Below are 22,568 nucleotides of genomic sequence, written 5' to 3' on the forward strand. Positions count from 1 at the left end.
GGGCAAAGTGCGTCCTATTCTGGACCTAAAAGCACTGGACCGCTTCGTGCGTGTTCGGAAGTTTCGAATGGAGTCTCTCCGTTCGGTTGTGGCCTCCTTGAGCCCAGGAGAATTCCTGGCTTCGATGGATCTGAAGGATGCGTACCTGCACATCCCTATTTTCGAGGGTCATCAGCGGTACCTTCGGTTTGCTGTCACAGGGGACCACTACCTGTTTGTGGCGTTACCTTTCGGTCTCGCTTCGGCACCCAGGGTGTTTACCGGGGTGTTGGCACCGGTCCTGGGCCTACTGCGGGCCCAGGGCATTGCGGTCCTGGGGTACCTGGACGATCTGCTTCTGGGATCGCGTGCCAGTCAGGACCTTTGTGCGCGGTCTCTTCATCACGGTACAGACGCTCCAGGAGTTCGGATGGGCCATCAATGTTCAAAATTAAACGTTGTCTCCGCCGCTTCGCCTTTCGCCTTTCCTATCGGGAAATGGTTCTGAACTCTGCTCAGGCAAAGGTGTTCTTGCCGGAGGACAAGCTCCGGACTTTGCGGGATGAACTCGGGTCCCTCAGGGACAATCCGTCCTCGTCACTCAGGGCCTGCATGCGGGGCCTGGGGTTGATGGTGTCGGCCTTCAAGGCGATTTCCTTTGCCCAGTTCCACACGCGGGCTCTCCAGTCGGAGATCCTGGCCAGGTGGGACAGACTTCCTCAGTCCTTGGATCTGGGTGTCTCCCTGAGTCGCCAGATCAGATTGACTCTTCTATGGTGGATCCAGTCCCCGTAGGTGGCGGAAGGCAAGTCCTTCCGTCCGTTGGTGTGGACAGTGGTTACCACGGACGCCAGCCTGTCGGGCTGGGGTGGAGTCCTGGGCAACCTGTCTGCCCAGGGCACTTGGTCGGAGGAGGAGTCCTCCCTCCCGATAAATGTGCTGGAACTACGAGCGATAAAACTCTGTCTCTTCCAGTGGTCGGACCGTCTCCGGGGGCCTTCCTGTCCGCGTACAGACGGACAATGCTACCGCGGTGGCTTACATCAACCACCAGGGGGGCACCAGGAGTGCTCGTGCGGCCCGGGAGGTGACCGACATTCTGTCTTGGGCCGAGACTCATGTCCCAGCGATCTCGGCAGTTCACATTCCGGGTGTGAAAAATTGGCAGGCCGACTATCTGAGCCGCCAGACCCTGGACCAGGGGGAACGGTCCCTTCACCCGGAGGTCTTTCAGATGCTGTGTGCGAGATGGGGATCCCCAGATGTGGATCTGTTGGCATCCCGGCTACACCGAAAGGTGGAAAGATTCGTGGGGAGAACGTGCGATCCGTTGGCGGATGCCTCGGATGCGTTGGTGGCCCCTTGGCATCAGTATAGTCTGATGTACGCCTTTCCTCCGATTCAGTTACTATCCCGGTTCCTTCGCAGATTGGCCTCGGAACCGCACATGGTGATTCTGGTGGCACCGGACTGGCCACGCCGGTCCTGGTACGCCGACGTTGTTCACCTGGCAGTGGCACCTTCGTGGTGCCTGCCTCTGCGGGGAGATCTCCTGTCTCAAGGTCCGATCTTCCATCCTGCTTTACAGTGGCTGGCTTTAACGGCCTGGCTGTTGAGACCCAGGTCTTGAAGGACAAGGGTCTATCCCCTGAGGTTATCCCTATCCTGATCAAGGCTAGGAAATCCTCCTCTGGTAAGATCTATTACCGTACCTGGAAAGCCTATTTCACCTGGTGTGAGTCCAGGGGGTTCTCCCCTCGTTCGGTGTCGAATCTTGGCTTTCGAACGATAAAGGGCCAGGTGTCCACACTGGCTGTCCTTTTCCAACGCCCTGTGGCGTCTCATTCCTTGGTGCGCACCTTCATTCAAGGTGTGCGACATTTGGCTCCTCCCAGGAAGGAGCCCTTACCTCCGTGGGACTTGAACTTGGTTCTGTCCGCGTTGCAGCGTGCTCCCTTTGAAAATATCGGGGAGATATTGTTGCCTCTGCTGTCGAAGAAGGTTGCCTTTCTGGTGGCGATCACTTCGGCTCGCAGGGTGTCGGAGCTGGTGGCGTTGTCTTGCCGCTCCCCTTACTTGATAATTCACAAGGATAAGGTGGTTTTGCGACCACCCCCATCCTTCTTTCCCAAGGTGATCTCTGAATGTCACCTTAATGAGGACATCGTCCTGCCTTCGCTTTGTACGAAGTCTACACATTCAAAGGAGATTGCCTTGCATTCCTTGGATGTTGTCGGGCGATCAGGGTTTACCGGTCTACGGAGTCCTTTCGGAAGACAGATTCCCTCTTTCGCCTTCCTGAGGGACCTCGGAAGGGCATGGCTGCGTCCGCAGCGACTATTGCCAAATGGATTAGACAGACCATTGAGCAGGCTTACGCCTTGAAGGAACGGGTTCCGCCCTTCCCTGTTAAGGCGCACTCTACCAGGTCTTTGAGTACTTCCTGTGCCTATTGGCATCTGGCCTCGGTGGCCCAGGTGTGCAAGGTGGCGACTTGGTCGTCGGTGCACACTTTTTCCAAGTTCTACAAAGTAGACGTTCTGGCATCAGCTGATGCTTCTTTTGGCCGCAAAGTTCTCAGTGCGGCTGTGCCATGATGGACCCTTGAATTTTTCTCTGGGTCTCTGGCTGTTGGCATTTGCTTTCCTGGGCTGTTGCTCCTGTTGAGCATTGTTTGTTTTTTTCTGTTGCCCAGTTGGTTCTTACGGTGCATGTAAGATTCCTTTCTCTGATGTGGGTAATGCGTTGCCTTTTCTACGGTTGCGTCTCCCACCCCTCATGTCTACACTGCTTTGGGACATCCCAATAGTGATGACTTGGAGGAGGCGGCGACTGTCGGAGGATGTAAGGGAAAACTGAATTTTTGTAAAATCTTACCTGTAAAATTCCTTTCTCTGAGTCCTCCGACAGTCGCCGCCCCCGCCCCTCTTTTGGGGTTCTTATTATCTACTGCTATGCTACCAAACTGAGTTGGGAGTGGTGATGCAGGGGTGTATTGACCGGATGGGACAGCCCCCATGGGTGTGTATATGCTAATGCCTTTTGTCTTTTGACTAAGTCTATATGCCTAGCTATTCCTACGGATAGGAAGACAATACCCAATAGTGATGACTTGGAGGAGGTGGCGACTGTCGGAGGACTCAGAGAAAGGAATTTTACAGGTAAGATTTTACAAAAATTCAGTTTTTTTCTCAACAAAAGTGGAGTTACTCTTTTAGGGCATTGCTGTTGAAATTCAGGTTTCAAGAGACAGAAGTCTGTTATTCCTACCTTACTAAAAAGCAAGAAAAGCCTCTTCCAGAAAGATCTGTTATCATACCTGGAAATCCTCTGCCTGGTGTGAACACACTTATTTCCACGGACTACTCTAAGCTGCGCACTCTGGCCTCCCTATAATCAGGACTTGGCAATAACTTAACCTTAAGCACTCTGAAAGGACAAGTTTCTGCCTTATCCATTCTTTTTCAAAAACCTCTAGTCTCGCTCTCCCTTGTTAGAACCTTTATTCAAGGTGTATTTTGGATCAGTCCACCCTTACAGCACCCTGTGCTTCCTGTGCTGAGAACTTGGTTCTCTTTGCCCTGCGGAAACCGCAATTTGAACCCGTCAGGGATATCCCGTTGGATGACCTCTCCTGCAAAGTGGCCTTCTCAGTTGTCATCGTGTCTATCAGATGTGTCTTTGTGCTGGTTGCTCTTTTTTGTAAAGAGACGTTCCTCATTCTTCTCAATGACAAGGTACTCCTACGCCAAAAACCATCCTTTCTTCCAAAGGGGGTATCAGTCTTCCACCTCAATGAAGACAAAATACTTCCATCTTTTGTGCACTTCTTCAAAGCAAGGGACATCTGCTTTCCATCATCACTCGATGGATAAGACTAATCACTAGAACTTGCACTATAAAGGAAAGAACTCCTCCTGCGCTTTTATGCGCCCACCCCATCAGGTAAACCAGTGTTTCCTAGGATTTCAATCACCAAGTCTTTTGAGACCCAGCTTCGTAAGACCGACACCTGGTCCTATATTCATACCTTTTCAAGGTGGACTACCAGTCTTATGTGGATGCAGCTTTTGGCCACAGGGTTCTTTCATTGAATCTGTTGACCCTTGTCATTGTTAGGCCCACTGGCACAGTTCTGTTTGCCTACTCGTTGCCCACCCTTCTGTGTGATTGCTGGGGGGGACGTCCAACGGTCTATGAATAGTCAGGCTGGGTCCTGTACGATTTTAAGATGAGAAGAATTTTCTATATTTTGGAGTTAGGAGTACAGGACACTAGCTGAGTATTCAAAGATTCTGGGTTATAGGCTTATACCTACACACACACACACACCACTAAAGAACCACCTAAGGATGGCCCCTGCTTATGGCCAAACCCCCTATCTGCTTTAAGCAGCTCAGTTTTTTGTTTAATGCCTTCCTGTAAGGACTCAAATTCCCTACTGGGAACCTTAGTTCCCTTTCTATTGGCAGAGGAAATGTTCTGTGTATGTAGGGGCTGTCCGGTCCTACCCAGGATCCCTTCTCCCCTTTTGTGTCCCTACTGCTTTAACAGGATCTTTAAGGCACCTGGTCCGGGGGTTAAGCGCTGGCTGTGACCACTCGTGACTACCCTGCAGTGAGGGTGTCCCGTGTGACTCAACAGATGCTGCTGCAGCTCTGGTGGCCAGCTTTGTTGGGGATATTGCTCTCTGCCCCGCTGAGACCCTGAGAAGGGGCAGTATCCACACAGTTCTTGGAGCTGCAGCAGCAAGTGGAGACAGTGCTTTGAATTCCAGCCTAAGTTGGGAGGAACCCCTTCTGTGAACTGTCATTTTGAACCTGTCTGTCTCATATTAATGCAATGAATCCTGCTGGGAGTTGGTCCTAGAGTCGGTGGCAGCTACTCAGTGCCTTCAAGGCGTCTTGCCTTTTGCTGGGGGTGCTGGATACACTTTCTGTGGGATTCCTAGGAACCATGCCCTTTTGCAGTGCCTTATCTGTGAGAGTGCTACGGCAACCCAGTGCCTCGTGAAGTGTCAGAAAAGAATGTATAGTCACGAGTGTCACGGTATATCAGTCTCCATGCATCTATCAGATGTTATTGATGTAGAGTTTTTTTAATGTTTCAGGCAGGCAAATAATTATTGTCATGGGAGACATCAAGGAGAGGGTTCATGACGATGATCGTTGAAATCAACAAATATGATCCATAGGCCTTCAGAAGCATCAGCCAGGAAATTTACACCATTTTCTAGGAAAATCTTCTAGGAAAATCAGTCACTTGTTGTGTCCACTGATCCCTTCTTCAGGAAAATAAATCTGCCTATGTCGTCTTTTTAAGTTGGTCTGTTAGGGTTCATTGAAGTGGTGTTGAAATGTTTGTATGCTAACTAATTTTGCTTTAAAATCTGAGGAACAACTGTTTTACTCTGTTTGGTATCTGAAATTAGTTAATCTAGGTTGTGTGCCTTTTTAGTTTGCACAATTGCCCCAGAGTCTATGTTCTCTTCTCTGGTATATTTAAGCCTTGTACATTAAGGAATACCTTTTTAACTGGAGAGATGGTGCTGTTCTTGTGATAAGGTTATGAAGTGGTTAGCACTTCAACCTAGCAGCACTCGGGTTGCTGATTCGAATCCCAACGACGACACTACCTGCCTGGTGTTTGCATGTTCTCCCTGTGCCTGTTTGGGTTTTCTCTAGGTACTCCAGCTTAACGGGCCCCAATATGTGCATGTAGGAATGTGAGTTAGGGACCTTTGATTGTAAACTCCTTGAGGGCTAGGACTTATGTGAATGTACAATATATATTTAAATCGCTGCATAAATTGAGAGTGCTACATAACTATTTGTAACAAATAAGGTTAAAAGAAAAGTATGGCTAAAGCTTTTTTGACCACACTGTTGTTCTGGCTAAAGCTTTTTTGATCACACTGTTGTTCTGGCTAAAGCCCACTGTCCACTGATGTCACAGAGCCGATCTAGGCTCTGCATGAATCCTGACAATAATCATTGGATCCACTCAGATGCCTGACTGGCAGCTGGCTCAGCCTCTCAGCATGCTGCTAAGATGTCTGGTCCTGCTGCCTCCACAGCCCAGTGCTCCAGTGAGTGCTGGAGGGGCAGAACAGAGAGCGGATTCAGCATCCACATAGGTGAGCATATATGTTTAATATCCCACACTTCTGTTTTATTCTAGAGTAATAAGGGAGGAGGAGGAGAAAAAAAATTGGGAGGTGGGGAGGAGGGTTAAGGGTTACTCTTCTGATGGAGAAGAGAAAGTGGGGAATGGAGAAATTAGTTAGGGGTGGGATAGGTCTGAGCAAGGTGGGGCTATAGGTACACTGCTCAAAAAAAAAAAATTAAAGGAACACTTTTTAATCAGAGTATAGCATCAAATCAATTAAACTCCTGATATATTTATCTGGTCAGTTAAGTATCAGGTGGGATGGGTAATCAGTTTCAGCTGCTTTGATAATGAAATTAACAGGTGCACTAGATGGGCAACAATGAGACGACCTCCAAAACCGGAATGGTTTTACAGGTGGAGGCCACTGACATTTTTTCCCCCACTCATCTTTTCTGACTGCTTTTCGCTAGCTTTGCGTTTGGCTAGGGTCATTGTCACTACTGATAGCATTAGGCGATACCTGGACCCTATAGAGGTTGCACAGGCAGTCCAACTCCTCCGGGATGGCAAATCAATATGTGCTATTGCCAGAAGGTTTGCTGTGTCTCCCAGTAGAGTCTCAAGAGCATGGAGGAGATTCCAGGAGACAGGCAGTTACTCTAGAAGAGCTGGGCAGTGCCGCAGAAGGTCCTTAACCCATCAGCAGGACCGGTATCTGCTCCTTTGTGCAAGGAGGAACAGCTTGAGCACTGCCAGAGTCCTACAAAATGACCTCCAGCCGGCCACTGGTGTGATCAAACAATCAGAAACAGACTTCATGAGGGTGGCCTGAGTGCCCAATGTCCTCTAGTGGGCCGTGTGCCCGGCACAGTGGAACTCGATTGGCATTTGCAGTTGAACACCAGAATTGGCAGGTTCACCACTGGCGCCCTTTGCTTTTCACAAATGTGACACATGTGACAAACATGAAAGGGTCTGGAGAAGCCGTGGAAAACATTATGCTGCCTGTAACATCATTCAGCATGACTGGTTTGGTGGTGGGTCAGTGATGGTCTGGGGAGGCATATTCATGGAGGGACGCACAGCCCTCTTCAGGCTAGATAATGGCACCCTGACTGCCATTAGGTATCAGGATAAAATCCTTTGATCCATTGTCCGACCCTACGCTGGTGCAGTGGGTCCTGGGTTCCTCCTGGTGCACAACAATGCCCTGGCCTCATGTGGGGAGCGTATGCTGCCAGTTCCTGGAGGATGAAGGAATTGATACCAACCCGACCTAAATCCAATAGAACACCTCTGGGACATGATGTTTCGGTCCATCTGACGCTGCCAGGTTGCACCTCAGTCTATTCAGGAGCTCAGTGATGCCCTGGTCCAGATCTGGGAGGAAATACCCGAGGGCACATCTGTCATCTCATTAGGTGCATGCCCCGATATCAGGCATGCATACAAGCACGTGGGGGCCATAAAAACTATTGAGTACCATTTTTTGAGTTGCTTCAATGAAATTTCAGCAAAAGGGACTAGCCTGCTGCATCATTTTTCACTTTGATTTTTTTGATGTCTTTGAATTTAGCCCTCTGTAGGTTGCTAATTTTCATTTCCATCAAACGATGTGGTATCTTTTCATTCCTAACACATTACCCAGTCCATATCAGTATAGATATCCAGCATGATATTTTTTTCCCCCATTGAAATCTCTTGTGTTTTCAAAGTGTTCTTTACATTTTTTTTTTTAGCAGTGTATTATCTCGCTGAGAGTTCTGTTTATTTAAGGAAAACCCCATACTCTTACCTAGTGAGACAAAGGAGGCCCTATGTGGGAGTAGGAGGCCAAGTATAGGTGAAGTTGAGCTGTGCCAAGGGTGGTTAGTTATAGCAATAAGACTGAAAACGTATCAGCTCACCCATTGGAATCTGACTGTATGCCATTAGTCTAAGACAAAAAAATGAGTTACTTTAACTATAAACAAACTACAATGGCAATATAAACATATATAGTGCAGGCCCGAGGGAATCTTACAAGCTCATTTTAGATGGAGGACACTAGGGAAAAATTACCACTGTCTATAGGTAGATTCATAATTAAATTATTGATCATACCAATCAACAGTAATGTTTGACGTGGTCTGCTTGATGTGCTTGTTTGTCCCATGTTAGGGTCCAGGCACAGGTACCCCTCGGGCAGCAGCTATTATCCATCCATCAAGAACGAACACTCAATCTCAGACAAGAGAGCAAAGACAATCCCTGGTGTAATGATATCCCGTACTGGACACATGAAAAGCTGTAGCAAGCGGCCATGTTGTTCAGTCATTATAGGTCAGCCATGACAGTCTTGCAGAACAGTTACACATCGCCGCAGATATTACCCCCTCCCCCCTCCTCTAATTCATGGAATGCATAGGTTTTACACTTCAAAAGAGCCGTTATCTCAACTCAGAGATATCAGAAACCAGGGCTAAGGCCTGTGCAGAGCTGTAAACAGCTAACTGAGTCCTGGCAGAATGTCTGTTTCTGCTGTCCAGGCCTATCATAAAACTATGAGCAAATCCATTAAGAATACTCAGAACTAATGGGGATAGTAAAAGGCAATCAGAGAGCTCTGCCCAATTCAAAACTTAAATCCACACAGGATTCATAAATCCAGACAGGAACATGACACATTAATAATAAGTATATATTTGGATGAGAAATGTCGTACTGAACGAATTAAGGTCTTGTATGACTACACTAGCACATACAGAAGGGAAGATGGCTGTCAGATACCTCCTGGGTGACAAATTGTTCTGAACTACCCTGTGTGTTTTTTTTTTTTTAACAGAAAAGTTTTGATATATTAAACATTAACAAACAAAACATAACCAATGAGGTACAGTATTGGAGAAATAGAAACAACAGAAGAAGGAATCATGTGCACAAAAAGTGCTTCAGCATACAAGTGACAACAGTCAGGGCAGCATGCAATACGGAAATACGCAATAGCATCAAACAAATGTGTATCAGGTCCCAAACCATCGGAGACATGAGGTCCCCCGGGGAGGAGCGGGCACGGAGCGTCGGAGGGCCGGATCAGGGGAAGCCAAAACACACACCTTCTCCCCCCCCCCCCCCCCCCCCGGTCCCCCAGGGAAGTCAACAATTGCCATGAAAAAGGAGCAAGGAAGGGGAAAAGAAGACACATCCACCACCAAGGCATTCTACGGATATCTAAAGTTGCAGAGACCTAGCCTCGATGCATGCATCCCATATTTTCCCAAATTTTTGGGGGTATGGACAACCCATGTATGTTTGTAGAGTGGCAGGGCCGAGTCCACAAACGCCCGCCGCTGAGCAACCATGGGGGGAGCAGGTCCCCTCCAGTTCTGCAATAGAGCCTTTCTGGCATAGAAGAATAAATAAAATAACAGTCTCGAATGTGTGGCCTGCGCCACCAGGTCACCCATGCCCAAAAGGTGTATTCTGGGATCCAGTGGCACAGACAGGGCCGACACTACGTTCATATCATGCACCACATCCCGCCAGTAATCCTGAATTCTCGGACACTCCCAAATCACATGGAAGAAAGTTCCCACCGCCTGCTGACATTTTAGGCACATCTCTGATTGTGTAGGATAAATTCTAGCCAAACGCTTTGGGGTGTAGTATGCTCTATGTATAAATTTAAGCTGAATGAACCGATTCCTGGCCGAGCTCACCGTGGGCACATAATGTTGGATTCCATTCCTGCTGCCGCTGTCTGAACAGGAGAGGTCTCTTTCCAAACTACCACATGTAAGGTGGAGATAGATGGACAAAATCTTGTCCGCGTTACGCATGGTCAGGATCCTCTCCACCCCATGAGGGGCAACCACCACTGTTGCAGTAAACTGCGCCTTCACCGCATGTTTCAGCTGCAAGTACCGAAATAGCATCCAAGAGGGGAGCTGGAATCCGTCTCGGAGCTCGGGAAAGGGCAGCAGAGATACCGCCGGCATAATCTGTTGTAGCTTAATCACCCCATATCTCGCCCAAACACTAGGATCAGGGATAGACCTAAGGTGCGGCAGCCTCAGGTTACCCCACAGCGGAGTGTGAGGCAATATATTACCCACCTACCTAGTAGCTGCTAGCATTTGTTCCCACACCCGCTCCACAGTTCGCATAGATGGCGTTGCCTGAGGAGCAGCCCCCATCCCCCTGTAAACCAAATTCGACAGAACCGTGTAGGGAGTATGATCTTTGGAGCAGGGATATCCCTATACGCCCTTACATTTTCACTTTCTGGTAAGGAGTTAAGCTGGTGGTGGGACGCTGAACCTTTCTATCACGTGGCTTGCACCGTCTCCAGTTATTGTGTGTTTACAGCACGAATTTTGGACTTACTTTTACATTGGGAGTGTTTTACCACAAAATTTTTTTTGGACATTTTTGTTTGATATACACCGGTGTATCACTTGACTCAATTTATTGATTTGCACCTGTTTGATTATTATTTATTGTGATAATTTACTATGATATAATTTGTTTTCATCATAATCACTGATCATAACCTTTACGTTTTATCATTTATAAACCTTTGGGATAGCGCACCTGATTTACACCTTTTTTTTAGTGCGAAGCAATATAGCCAATGGCTCAATGGCCAGAGCAAATAATCCGGGGGACAGTGGGCAGCCCTGCCTCGTCCCCCTACCCAAACGGAAGGAGGGGAGACAGGCCATTGGTGCGTATCTGGGCCACGGGAGCCTCGTATAATAGACTAATCCAGGCTATGAAGCACCTGCCACAAGTACTCCCACTCCACTGAATCATTTTCAAGAATGCAACCAGTACATATTGAAAGATATGTATAGTGGTATAAAACTGTCCATAGTGGAGGGACCTGATATTGTCATAAACTCTGGGCAGCCCATGGACACTCCGTTTTATTGGTCAGGGGCATCTGTCTACACCCCTTTGATCCCAGAGAAAAAGGGAGACCTAACCAGTTGAGAGAGTTCTTTACGATCTAATCGGGAACATCTGTCAAGCTTGAGAACCGATAACACCTGGCTCATCGACTGAACTCTGATAACACCCATTGATTTGACATTGTTTGCAAGTATCCTTCCTCCTCAATTCTACCTTATTTTTCTATTGCTGAATTATGTCTTTATTTCTTTGAAGCACATTTTTTCTGTAAATATTTTATTTGCACAATCTTCAACCTTTTCATTATTAAAACCATATATTGAAAAGTGTTTACCTTGTCCCCAAGCTCTTAATACAAGCTAATAAAGAACCTGTCTCTTGAAGAGTGCTACTCTATAGGATAAACCCATTGAACATACCTGTCTGTGGTGACAGTGTGTGTTACAGACGATTATTCTAAAATCATAATTGGTATTGCTAAAATTGCGAGTTTCCTCAAAGTGGGTGGTGGCAGTTAAAGGGTTATTTGCTTAATTAGCCCAGTGACAATCACTCTCAGCCTGCTGGCACCTAATTGTGGTCCCACGAGCTGGAAAATCTTTGTGCAGGGCGCAGCTGAGAGTGGCATTGTTACGTGACAGCGTGGTGTGAGATTGGCCGGTCCTTTGTCATGAGTTAGTGAGGGCAGGGATCTGATACCGGTGTCCGTGGCATCCCCAGGTGTCGTCTTCCAGTATATCTTTGGTCTGCAGTTAGAGAGTGTTTAACAGATTCTTGAATCATAAGTGAGGCTCTGCTAAGTATAGAACAATGCATGTAGAGCACTAAAAGTCTGAAAGGAGGCCAGGTATGCAGGAAAAGCACACGTAGAGGTACCCCCCCCCCCCCCCCAAGGCTACCATTACTAGACAAGGAATTGTGGAGGACACCATCCATAACAGATCGATCACATGAAAGGCTAGATCAAGACATGACATTAAAGTCCCACCAGATGGTCAGGCTCCATCTGCATCCCTGATCTAAAACCTAGATAACCACATGCTGTAAAAATTGTAAACTGTAAAACCGACTACTGCAAACTGTTTCAAGAAATTCTTACTACCAGGACCCTTGGGTAGGTGACCTGCATTTGGAAGTCCAGTGTTTGGCTAGGTGGGACCAGTGCCACCATAATTATTATTTCCCAGGATTTCCACAAGTGGGAAACGCTAACAGAAGCGGCAGTGCAAATACAGAATAAAGTAATATGACTCTTGTAGAAGTAGATCATGACATAAAGCAGAGAGCCTTAAAATATTGTGTCTCATATTCTGGTTTGTGTTAAGAGAGTGAGGTTGAAATCATGAATGGGAATATTCCTCTGGAATCCTGGTAGCATTGTGATTCCGAAGATTCAGTGTACAACACAAAATCAAAAAGTGGCCCACATACTTTGGAAACCCAAGAGTATAAACAGACAACTCTAGGCAGGCAGCACAACCTAAGATGAGAGGTAGAGGTAAGTGTTTTTACTCATTGTTCTGAGGGAAAATCATACAGCTTCCTTCCTGTTCATATCTAGAGCAAGGTATGGTCTTCTCTGGTGCATGGGCTGTGTAGGTTGTCTGAGTTCTTGTGGAGAGTCCAACCAATTTGGCACCTAGGTTCAGATTCACTTTTAGGAAACTGAATATGTCCGGAAACTGTGAAGGGGCAAGTAGCTGGAAATACCTCTCAGCCTTTTTTACTGGTAGATGGAATGGGTGGTCCCCATTTATAGGTGGTTCCATCTTGTCATATCACTTCCATTAGTGGCTTTAGAAGACTCCTCATGTATAGGGCAAATTAGTCTGGCAATAAGTGAATCATTGCCCCATCAAAATCTACTGGCTCTGACTTCCATGCCCTCCTCATTAAATCTTCTTTACGCTGTAAAAGTGAACACTGCATAAGGCATTGCAGGGTCGGTCATCTTGATTGCTTCAGGGGCCCACAACTCGATGTACTTGGTCTAGCTCCATTTTATTTCATGGGCTCCCTGCCAAGGGTGGAATTAAGAATTTTCCTCACTGAGTTCCAGAGGTCTTGTCTGTGGCTTCTGGAAACTCTCGCAGCCTCACATTACTGCAGCGGCTGCAGTTCTCCAGGTCTTTGACCTAATTTTGGAGCACAATGAGTTTCTAATGTGTGATGCTTTTATTGTCCTCTAAACCTTTCAATCTGGTTTCATGGGATGTCACAGAGGTAACTAGGGAGGAAAGTTGACTGCCAGAGTTCCATCTCTCTCATCTGTCAGCCAAGGAATCAGTTTGCTGTGGTTGGTAGGTCAGTAATCAAGGTATGGAGATTCAGGATTGCCATCATGGTCACGGCTCCCACATGCTTTGAAAAGATGAGTGCTCAGAGCCAACTGGTGAGTCATGGTGTGACAGGACCAGTGAGGGGAACAGAGAATTACATGCCGCACCTGTTGTCCTGGTTTGTTTGGAGGCAGGTCTCGCATGTAGATCTGATGGCCAGTCAGATGTTTGTTATAGTTGTTTGTTTGTTGTAGTTTAACATTCATTTCTTTCATGTTAGATTGCACGTTTTATGCTAAATCTGCCAAGGACCGCATGAGGAATAGATGAATGTGCTGGGTATGGACTCAAGTAGGCTTTTGGGGTTTTCCATATTTGAGCATCAGTGTAAGATGAGGCTGGAAGCTGTTCATCTTCAGTTAGTTCACCCTGATGGCACAGAGAGCTCAAAGTTGTGTCACTCCTGCATAGTTGGCCACTTCCCACCATGGCCTTCTGTTTTACCTTAAAATGTTCTTGGGTCATTACACTTTCATGTATGATTTCCTTAAAGAATGGACTTCTCCACCTTTTGTTTCCAGGCTGGACTTATTAGAACACACTTTTTTTTTTTTTTTTTTGAGGAATCTCTATCAAAAAACCTAGCTAACACGAAAGCGAAATCCCTTGCATGTTCAGTGTACTTGGATGCTGGATCAGCCCTGCGGCCCATCTTGGCCACGCCGCTGTGGTTCCAAATGCATAGAATGGGTAAACCTTTGTGCCAAAGGTTAGGTAACAAACAGTTGTCCCTTGCTTACATGGCGTTATCAGACCAGTTGGTCCAGGGCTTTAAGTATTTGCATGATGCGTAGTTGAATATGGTTGTTCTGTGGTTCATTCTATGGGTTACTTGTTGGTTGGCGGACTAGACATCTGACCAAGGTTATGTCTGCTTTTCACCCAATGAGGACCTGCCTTCTCTTTGCCCCATGGCTGTCTCAACCTCTAGATGTTGTTTTTAGGTTTGTGGGTTGGATTTTTTTTTTTTTTTTTATACCCACAGCACTTTTTTCTTTTTTTTGCTTGTTTACACTGCTTTTAACTAAGATACACTACCTAAAGCAGATGGGGACATAGTGACTGCGTGTCACAAAATTCCAGGAAGTTAATGTGTGGGGATCTTCACAATGTGAGTTTACAAACTTCAAGATTGTTCAGTGCCGGTTCACACTTCCGCGTGTGCGGCGATCGTATGTAATATCGGAGCGCACTGCTCCTTCATTACATGCGATCGGATGTGCAGTGCGAATTCAGCCATACACTTTGTATGGCTAAATTCGCACTGCACCCGCACAAAAAACGCACATGAGGCATTTTTTCAGCCGCATCAGGATCGGATCGCACAGTGGTTCACACTTGTGCGATCCGATCCTGTGCGAACTGTCAGATCGCACTACGATATGCAATCAAACTGGGGGTGTCGTTAACATTTCATTGACACCCCCAGCGTATCGCATATGGCAGTGTGAATTGCCAGATGTGCGTTTGCCATGCGAGAACAGGCTGCTAATTCGCAGCCTTCCCGCATTGCACAAGTGTGACCCGGCACTCAGATTGATAGGCGTAGGATATAAATAATTGAAAAAATGTTTAAATGGGTATATTTACATTTTGACCATATATATACGTGTAGCAGTATTTCCAGCATCAGTGCTGGATATGGGTATGCCATGGTTACCGTTAACACCAACAGCACATTTAAGCTTGTTGCCCAAGTGTGAATACTGAGACAATGACCAGTCCGGCATCTTTGGTTTTTAGTTTTATTTTAGGAACTTGGATGGGAGAAGGGAATGAGTGGGATACTCCTCTGGCTCAACTAGTTACAAGAATGGGACACTTGAGAAAAAATGCCTTTTAGCGCTGACTTGACATCGGCTGAATGCCGACCAACACTTACTGGCGCTTGTGAACACTGACTTGCTGTCACTGATCCTGTAAGCTCAAAAGTTTTTTCACTACTTCCTCCAGTCCTCCTTGACTAAGGTAGCCACTCGCAATTACTGCTGCAACACTTAACACTTTACACTTCAGGGCCCAACCGCTGGCACCCCCTTTACTCTTCAGGGTTAACTCTGGCACCCCCTTTACTGTCACCGCTGCCTGGCTAGCTAGCTCCCGGATCCCTCTGACCTTCTCCGGAGTGGTCCCCTCTCCTAGGCAGACCCAGGGGCAGTTTGCAGTACTCACGACTCAGAATGCTTTCCGGAAATTCGTCCCCCCAACAGCTCCGCTGGTCCTCAGCACACTGGATCCTTCTCTGCAACTCAGCTCAGCCCTGTATTCCCTCAGGCTTGCTGCCTGGGATACCCCATTCCTCTTGACAGGAGGAGAGACAGCCGTCGCCTCCCTCCTGGGACTCTGCTTCCCGCCAAAGACAATTTGACATGCGCGCCCCACAGACTTGTACCCCCTCCCAAAATGCTGTGCAGAATCTTCCCTTCCAGGATGGATACAAGCCCTGGTGTGCTATACGCCAGGTTTCCTCCACTGCCCAATGAGAGCCCTCATTGGGTTACCGGTGGGAGACTCCCCAGCACAACAAGCACACCTGCGAGCACATGTCAGCCTAACTGTACAATATGGCCCTGCTGTTAAGCAGGCAAGGCCCCACTATAATTTACCTAGCACCTACCTTGGAGGGTGCTACATACGCTTTAAAAAATTTATTTGTTATAAAGTTGTTTTTTTTTTTTTTTTACCACCTCATATTCATTTTTACATGTAATAATTCCCAAACTTTTAATGTGAGGGTTCGTGCATTGCACTCTCTAATAAGAAAGCACGCCTTACATAGTTGGAAGCGTTCTGTGACTAGCTAAAGGATCCACTGTTTGATGAGAAAGTGAAGGGTCTGCCCTTCTGTTACATACGTCTGTGTAATCTAAACTCCCTTCTACGCAGGTCTGTTTCTCACACACACGTATAGAATGAGCTAGAGAAAGCTATTGCTCTTGCTAGGAATGCTTTACCTGCTGGATGTAACTATGTTTCTCTTACATCCTCCGACAGTCGCAGCCGCTCATACAGCCTTCACAAGTGGGTAATGGCGCCCTCTGCAGGAGCAAGCTAGGCAGTTATAAATGTTAATAGAAAACATTCTACACGTAGGCACACCTCCAGGGGGCCATTATCCTGACCCAGTTACCACTGTCCTTCAGTTTAATGCTGCCTAGTGTCAGGAGTAGGCTAGGTTTTCCCTGCTGGAATCTAGTGTCTCAGTTTCTTTGTATTTTTTTCTTGAAAACTGTAGCTTTTTTATTTCACTCATTATCGCTAGTTAGTCAGGGAATTCCTGGAGGACTACAAGCGACAGCAGAGCTGGGCCTCGCACTGGATAATATAGATCCTTATTGAGTCCCAGCCTGCCACTGAGCGTCGCAGGTCATTGGTGCGCCCTGGCTTCGCAACGACAGTGCCCCTTGAGATGGGGACAAGCCTGCGGAGTCCCTTCTTCGCCAGGATGTCTCAACTCTGGAACGCCTGTAAGTTGCTAGCATCCTTTCTGGCTGACGGCACCCCACTCTGGTTGGGAGGTGCTTCGTATCAGAGCGGTGTCCGTGTTCGCTGGACTGGTGAGTGCTCCTACCCCTGGGTCCCTAAAAGAGGGCTATTATCTGGGGGGGTGTTCTGTGGGCCCATTCTTAGGGGATGGCAGTACATGGTGGCTTCTGTGGTATCGCCCTCCTTGCCATGTGGTACGGCCCCCTTCCTCCCTGCCCCTGCTGGGGACGCTCTGCGGTGTATACTGCTATGGCTGGGGGGTGTGGCTTAATACATCCCGGGAGTGCTCTCTGGGGTTCCCTGTGGTGGCCAGTGCATGTATTGTTTGCTCTATTTGGCGCCGATCGCACGGCCGCCATTTTGGGTGAGGGCAGGCTGTTTAGGCCTCTTTGTTTGGGCAGCAGCCATTTTAGCTCATCCTTTTGGCGCTGGTTTGGGCGCCATCTTGGATGTGGGCGACCGCCTAGTAAGGGCGGTGGCCATTTTGCCAGTGCTTCCTCCCATATATTTTCTATCAGGCACCATATTATTGTGACTTCGGGCGGGCATAGGCCTCTAGTGAGTGAGGTCACTTCCCCTTTTCTCTTCACTGCAGCAGCGTGTGTGGCAAGTACACTGGGACACTGTGGGGTGACTTTAACCGTTTTTTCAGGCATTTTCCTGCAAAAGTGGTTTCTTCTTGTGGCTGTAGCTGTTTTTAAGTTTGTTTACGGATGGGGTTGCGGTCCGCCGCATTATTTGGCTGAAGAGTTGGTCGGCTGACCACGCTTCCAAAAAGACTGTGTCTGATGTCCCTTTTGTGAGTAGTCGTCTTTTTGGGGACACTCTAGATGAGTTGATCAAGGGGTTTACAGGGGGTAAGAGTATCCTTTTGCCCCAAGGGGAAATCCCTCCGCACTAACGGGGTCCTTCCTTTAAGACTCATTGTGGGTCCTTTCATGCCTTTGGGGCACAAGATAAAGGAAAATCTTTCAAGACCTCAGGGGGTCACAAGAAACCATGGTCTGGTAAGACTAAGGCCGGTCAAGCCGGTTCGGCGGCTCAGTCCACCTCTTCCTGAAGGGACGCCCTCACCCGTTGCCGGGGTGGGGGGGATGTCTGCGTTACTTTCAGGAACCCTGGTTGTCCGAATTCAGGATAGGTGGGTTCAGGAACTGATTCATTCAGGGTACAAGATTGAGTTTCGCTCTCGCCCCGCAGACAGGTTCCTTCCATCAAATCTCCATCTGGCTCCCGATCGTTTGGGCGATCTCAAGGGGGCGGTGCGAGATCTTCTCTCCCAGGGAGTCATTGCGCTAGTCCCTCCGCTGAACAGGTTTCGCGGTTTTTATTCCAATCTGTTCACGGTGCCCAGAAAAGAGGGCAAAGTGCATTCGATTCTGGACCTAAAGTCTCAGGACCACTTTGTGCAGGTACAGAAGTTCCGGATGGAATCCATCCGGTCGGTGATGGCATAGTTGAGTCCAGGGGATTTCTTGGCCTCCATCGACTTAAAGGATGCCTATCTTCACGTTCCTATCTATGAAGGTCTCTCCGCTTCGCGGTGGCGGAAGAGCATTATCAGTTTATTGCGGTTACCTTTCAGTCTCGCTTCGGCTCCCAGGGTATTCACCAAAGTTTTGGCTCCGGTGCTGGCTTTGCTGCATTTATAGGGGATTGCGGTCCTCGGTTATCTGGATGACCTCCTGTTAAGGGCGAGCTTTTGTGCCACCTTGACGAGCGACCTGTCGGTCACGGTTCAGACGATCCACGAGTTCGGGTGGACCATCAATTTTCAGAAGTCGGCTCTGACCCCTTCTGTTCGCCTCAATTATCTGGGGATGGTCCTGGACTCTGCTCAGGCGAAAGTCTTTCTTCCAGAGGACAAACTCCGGACCCTACAGGGCGAGATCGGGTCCCTCAGGGACAGCGATCTCTCCTCTCTACGGGTCTGTATGCGGGCTCTGGGTCTGATGGTTTCGGCCTTCGAGGCCATCCCATTTGCTCAATTTCACACGAGAACTCTGCAAGCAGAGATTCTTGCCAGGTGGGACAGAACGCTTCAGTTGTTGGACAGGAGAATTTCTCTGAGCCTCCTCGCAAGATCGGATCTTGTGTGGTGGCTCCTGTCGCCAAAACTATCACAGGGCAAGTCCTTTCAGCCTCTGCTGTGGACGGTGCCCACCACGGATGCCAGCCTGTTGGGCTGGGGTGGAGTTCTGGACTCACTTTGTGTCCAGGGGCGTGGTCGGCAGAGGAGGCCTTCTTACCAATCAACGTCTTGGAGCTCCGAGCGATCAAGCTCTCCTTGTTCCATTGGACAACTCGTCTTCAGGATTGCCCAGTTCAGGTTCAGACGGATAACGCCACGGCGGTGGCTTATGTGAATCACCAAGGGGGCACCAAGAAGGCCCGGGCAGCCAAGGAAGTGGCTGAGATTCCGGCGGTTTTGGCTGTGCACATTCCGGGTGTGGAAAACTGGCGGGCGGACTACCTGAGTCGCCAGACCCTGGACCAGGGAGAATGGTCCCTGCATCCGGAGGTATTTCACCTCCTGTGCGCCTGGCGGGGAACTCCGGACGTGGATCTGTTCGCATCCCGTCTCAACAAAAAGGTGAGAAGGTTCATGGCCAGAACTCACGATCCTCTGCGGACGCCACGGACGCGTTGGTGGTGGGTGGTGCCCTGGCAGCGGTATCGGCTGATTTATGCCTTCCCTCCGATTCAACTGTTATCCAGGTTCCTCCGCAGGTTGGCGTCAAACGGGTTCGGGTCATTCTGGTGGCCCCAGACTGGCCGCGTCAGTCTTGGTACGCAGACATTGTGCAGATGGTCGTCGAGCCTCCCTGGCAGCTTCCGCTGAGACACGATCTACTGTCTCAAGGGCTGATCTTCCATCCTGCTTTACAGTCTCTGGCTTTGACAGCGTGGCTATTGAAAGCCAAGTCTTTAGAGACAAGGGTCTCTCGAGTGCTGTCATTCCTACCTTATTGAAGGCTCGGATAGCTACCTCCTAGAAAAATTTATCATCGCACCTGGAAGGTGTATATTGCCTGGTGCGAGTCGCAGGGGTTTCATCCCCGCTCCTTTTCAGTGGCGAGTGTTTTGGCCTTCCTACAGGAAGGTGTGGATCAGCGTTTGGCGCTGGCCACGTTTAATGGTCAGTTGTCGGCCTTGGCCATTCTTGGCCGTTCCTTGGCGACTAATTCCTTGATTCGCACTTTTATTCAGGGCGTGCGACATCTGGCTCCCCCCGAGGAAAGCTCCTTTGCCTCCATGGGACCTGAACTTGGTTTTGTCCGTTTTGCAACGGCCTCCCTGTGAAAACATCAGAGACCTACCTCTGCCTGTGTTGTCCCAGAAAGTTGCTTTTCTGGTGGCTGTCACCTCTGCTCGCAGAGTGTCTGAGTTGGCGACTCTGTCTTGCCGCTCACCTTATCTGGTTGTTCATAGGGACAAAGTGGTCTTGAGACCCAGTCCCTCTTTTCTTCCCAAGGTGGTATCTGCTTTCCACCTCAACGAAGATGTTGTCTTGCCTTCGCTTTGTGCGAAACCCAAGCATCCAAAGGAAATTGCCTTAAATTCCTTGGATGTGGTTCGGGCGGTCAGGGTTTCCCTGTCCGCCACTGAGTCTTTTCGGAAGTCTGACTCCCTGTTTGTCGTTCCTGAGGGACCTTGGCAGGGTTCGGCCGCGTCCGCGGCAACCATTTCTAAATGGATCAGACGATTGTTCGGGCCTATTCACTCAAGGGTCAGGTTCCTCCTTTCCCTGTCAGGGCTCATTCTACTAGAGCTGTCAGTGCCTCTTGGGCGTTTCGCCATCAGGCTTCTGTGGCTCAGGTGTTCAAAGCTGTGACCTGGTCGTCTGTGCACACTTTCACAAGATTTTACAAACTTGATGTGATTGCATCCTCGGATGCTTCCTTTGGCCGCAAGATTTTGAGTGTGGCGGTTGTTTGAAGAGATGTTTTTTTTCTGTCTCTTCCTGGGGTGTTTTTTCTTATTCTGGGTTAGCTCCTGTTTGCGCTTTTGTTGCCCTGTTGGCTCAGTTGTTTTTTTTTTGTTTTTTTTTCTGGCCTGGTTGATACGTTGCCTTTTCGGTAGGTTGCGTCTTCCCACCCCTCACACGTGCACTTCTTTTGGACGTCCCACTCGTGAAGGCTGTATGAGGGGCTGCGACTGTCGGATTACGTAAGAGAAAATCGTTTTTGTAAGAACTTACCGTAAAACTCTTTTCTCTGAGTCCTCCGAGAGTCACAGCCCCCGCCCTCTGGTTTTTGGATCTTGGGGTTGTTGCCTTCCGGTACTGCTTGCTACAAAACTGAAGGACAGTGGTAACTGGGTCAGGACAATGACTGAGGGGCGGCCCCCTGGAGGTGTGCCTAAGTGTAGAAAGTTTTTTTTAAAACATTTCAAACTGCCTAGCTTGCTCCTGCAGAGGGTGCCATTACCCACTTGTGAAGGCTGTATGAGGGGCTGCGACTGTCGGAGGACTCCAAGAAAAGAGTGTTACGATAAGTTCTTACAAAAACCCTATTTTTTAACATTAGAAAGAATTTTTTTTAAACACACTTTGCATTCTATATGCTGTAGCTCTGAGCAGGATTCTTTTTATAATGTGGAAATAATTGGCGTAATTCAGTGAAGAATTCTGATTTATGAAGCACTGCAAAACTGAATTTGCTGAACTTGGGTCAGAATAGGATGAGTTCTGACTGGTTGATATATGCTAGAACATTTAGGGAAGATCGAGAGCTCCCTAATAAATACAGACGGTCCCTTGGTTACAAACATCCAACTTACAAACGGAGGAAGACAACAAGAAGTGAGAGGAAATCTATCCCTAGGAAGGGAAATTCACTCCTGTAAGAGTTATCATGGGAAAAAGTAGTCTCCACTGAAGTTGTATCACCAATCCTTGTTTCCACAACAACACAACATTTTCAAAATCCAATTGTCATAGGGGACAGGAAGTGAGTTTAAATCTTCAGAAAAAGGGGCACAAACAGCAAAACAAACCTTACAGGGGTGTTAATCCTTCTCTATGCTATCCAAAAAACTTAGAAATAATTTTTTAGGCTGGAGCTACACTTAAAAAATGTACCTGTTCTGACTTCCAATCAAATTCATCTGAAGAACAAATCTACGGACCCTATCTTGTTTGTAACCCTGGGACCGCCTGTACAGCAAAAAAATTGAATTGGTAAAATCCTAATGTGGTTCCTATAAATTCCAGTAGTTCATCTTTGTTTGCACTGTTACTCAACGCTACCTTGGAGGTTTTAATGTTGATGTTGATGCTGATAGAAGGAGCAGAGAGAGGAAAATACATTTCCCAGGTTTCAGCTTTCCTTAATCCAGTTAGGTGCGCTCTCTGTTTAAATTTCAGTCAATCAAGGAAATCTAAGAGCAAGATAAAAAGAATGTATTTTTAGAATTTCATATCTAATTAATTTGTTAAACTTTGGCCTGGGATTGCTCTTTAAACAAGTTCTGTACAATATGTTTTGTACAGAGTCACAAGCAGAAGATGCCAGTTTGCTGTTGAACAAGCAGAACATCTTGGGAGAGCAGGTAAGCACTTCTGGAGTTCCTTCTGAAAAATAGCAGCACACTTCTTGGTACGTGAGTATCACTAGGCACTCCTGTGCCTACAGCCTAGGGATTGACAGATTATCGGCTAAGCCGATATACACTTTCCCCGATATATCGGAATTCGCCTTTTGATTTATCGATATTGCCGATATTTCGGGAAAGTACATGTATCGGGGTGATGCCTGC

At 47.9% G+C, this 22,568-nt stretch overlaps 1 protein-coding gene across 1 annotated transcript in view; it reads left to right on the forward strand.

Moving 5' to 3' along the window:
- The window catches only part of MOV10L1 (Mov10 like RNA helicase 1), a gene marked incomplete at its 3' end in the record, with an annotated part of 461,653 nt that overhangs the window by 259,929 nt on the left and 179,156 nt on the right, over positions 1-22,568 (forward strand). The window contains exon 13 of the mRNA XM_082256834.1: positions 22,303-22,361. Coding sequence (XP_082112960.1) covers positions 22,303-22,361 — 59 coding nt within the window. The remainder of the gene's footprint in view (positions 1-22,302; positions 22,362-22,568) is intronic.

This window comes from Pelophylax lessonae (assembly GCF_965119305.1).
Source record: "Pelophylax lessonae genome assembly, chromosome: 4".
Lineage (NCBI taxonomy): Eukaryota > Metazoa > Chordata > Amphibia > Anura > Ranidae > Pelophylax > Pelophylax lessonae.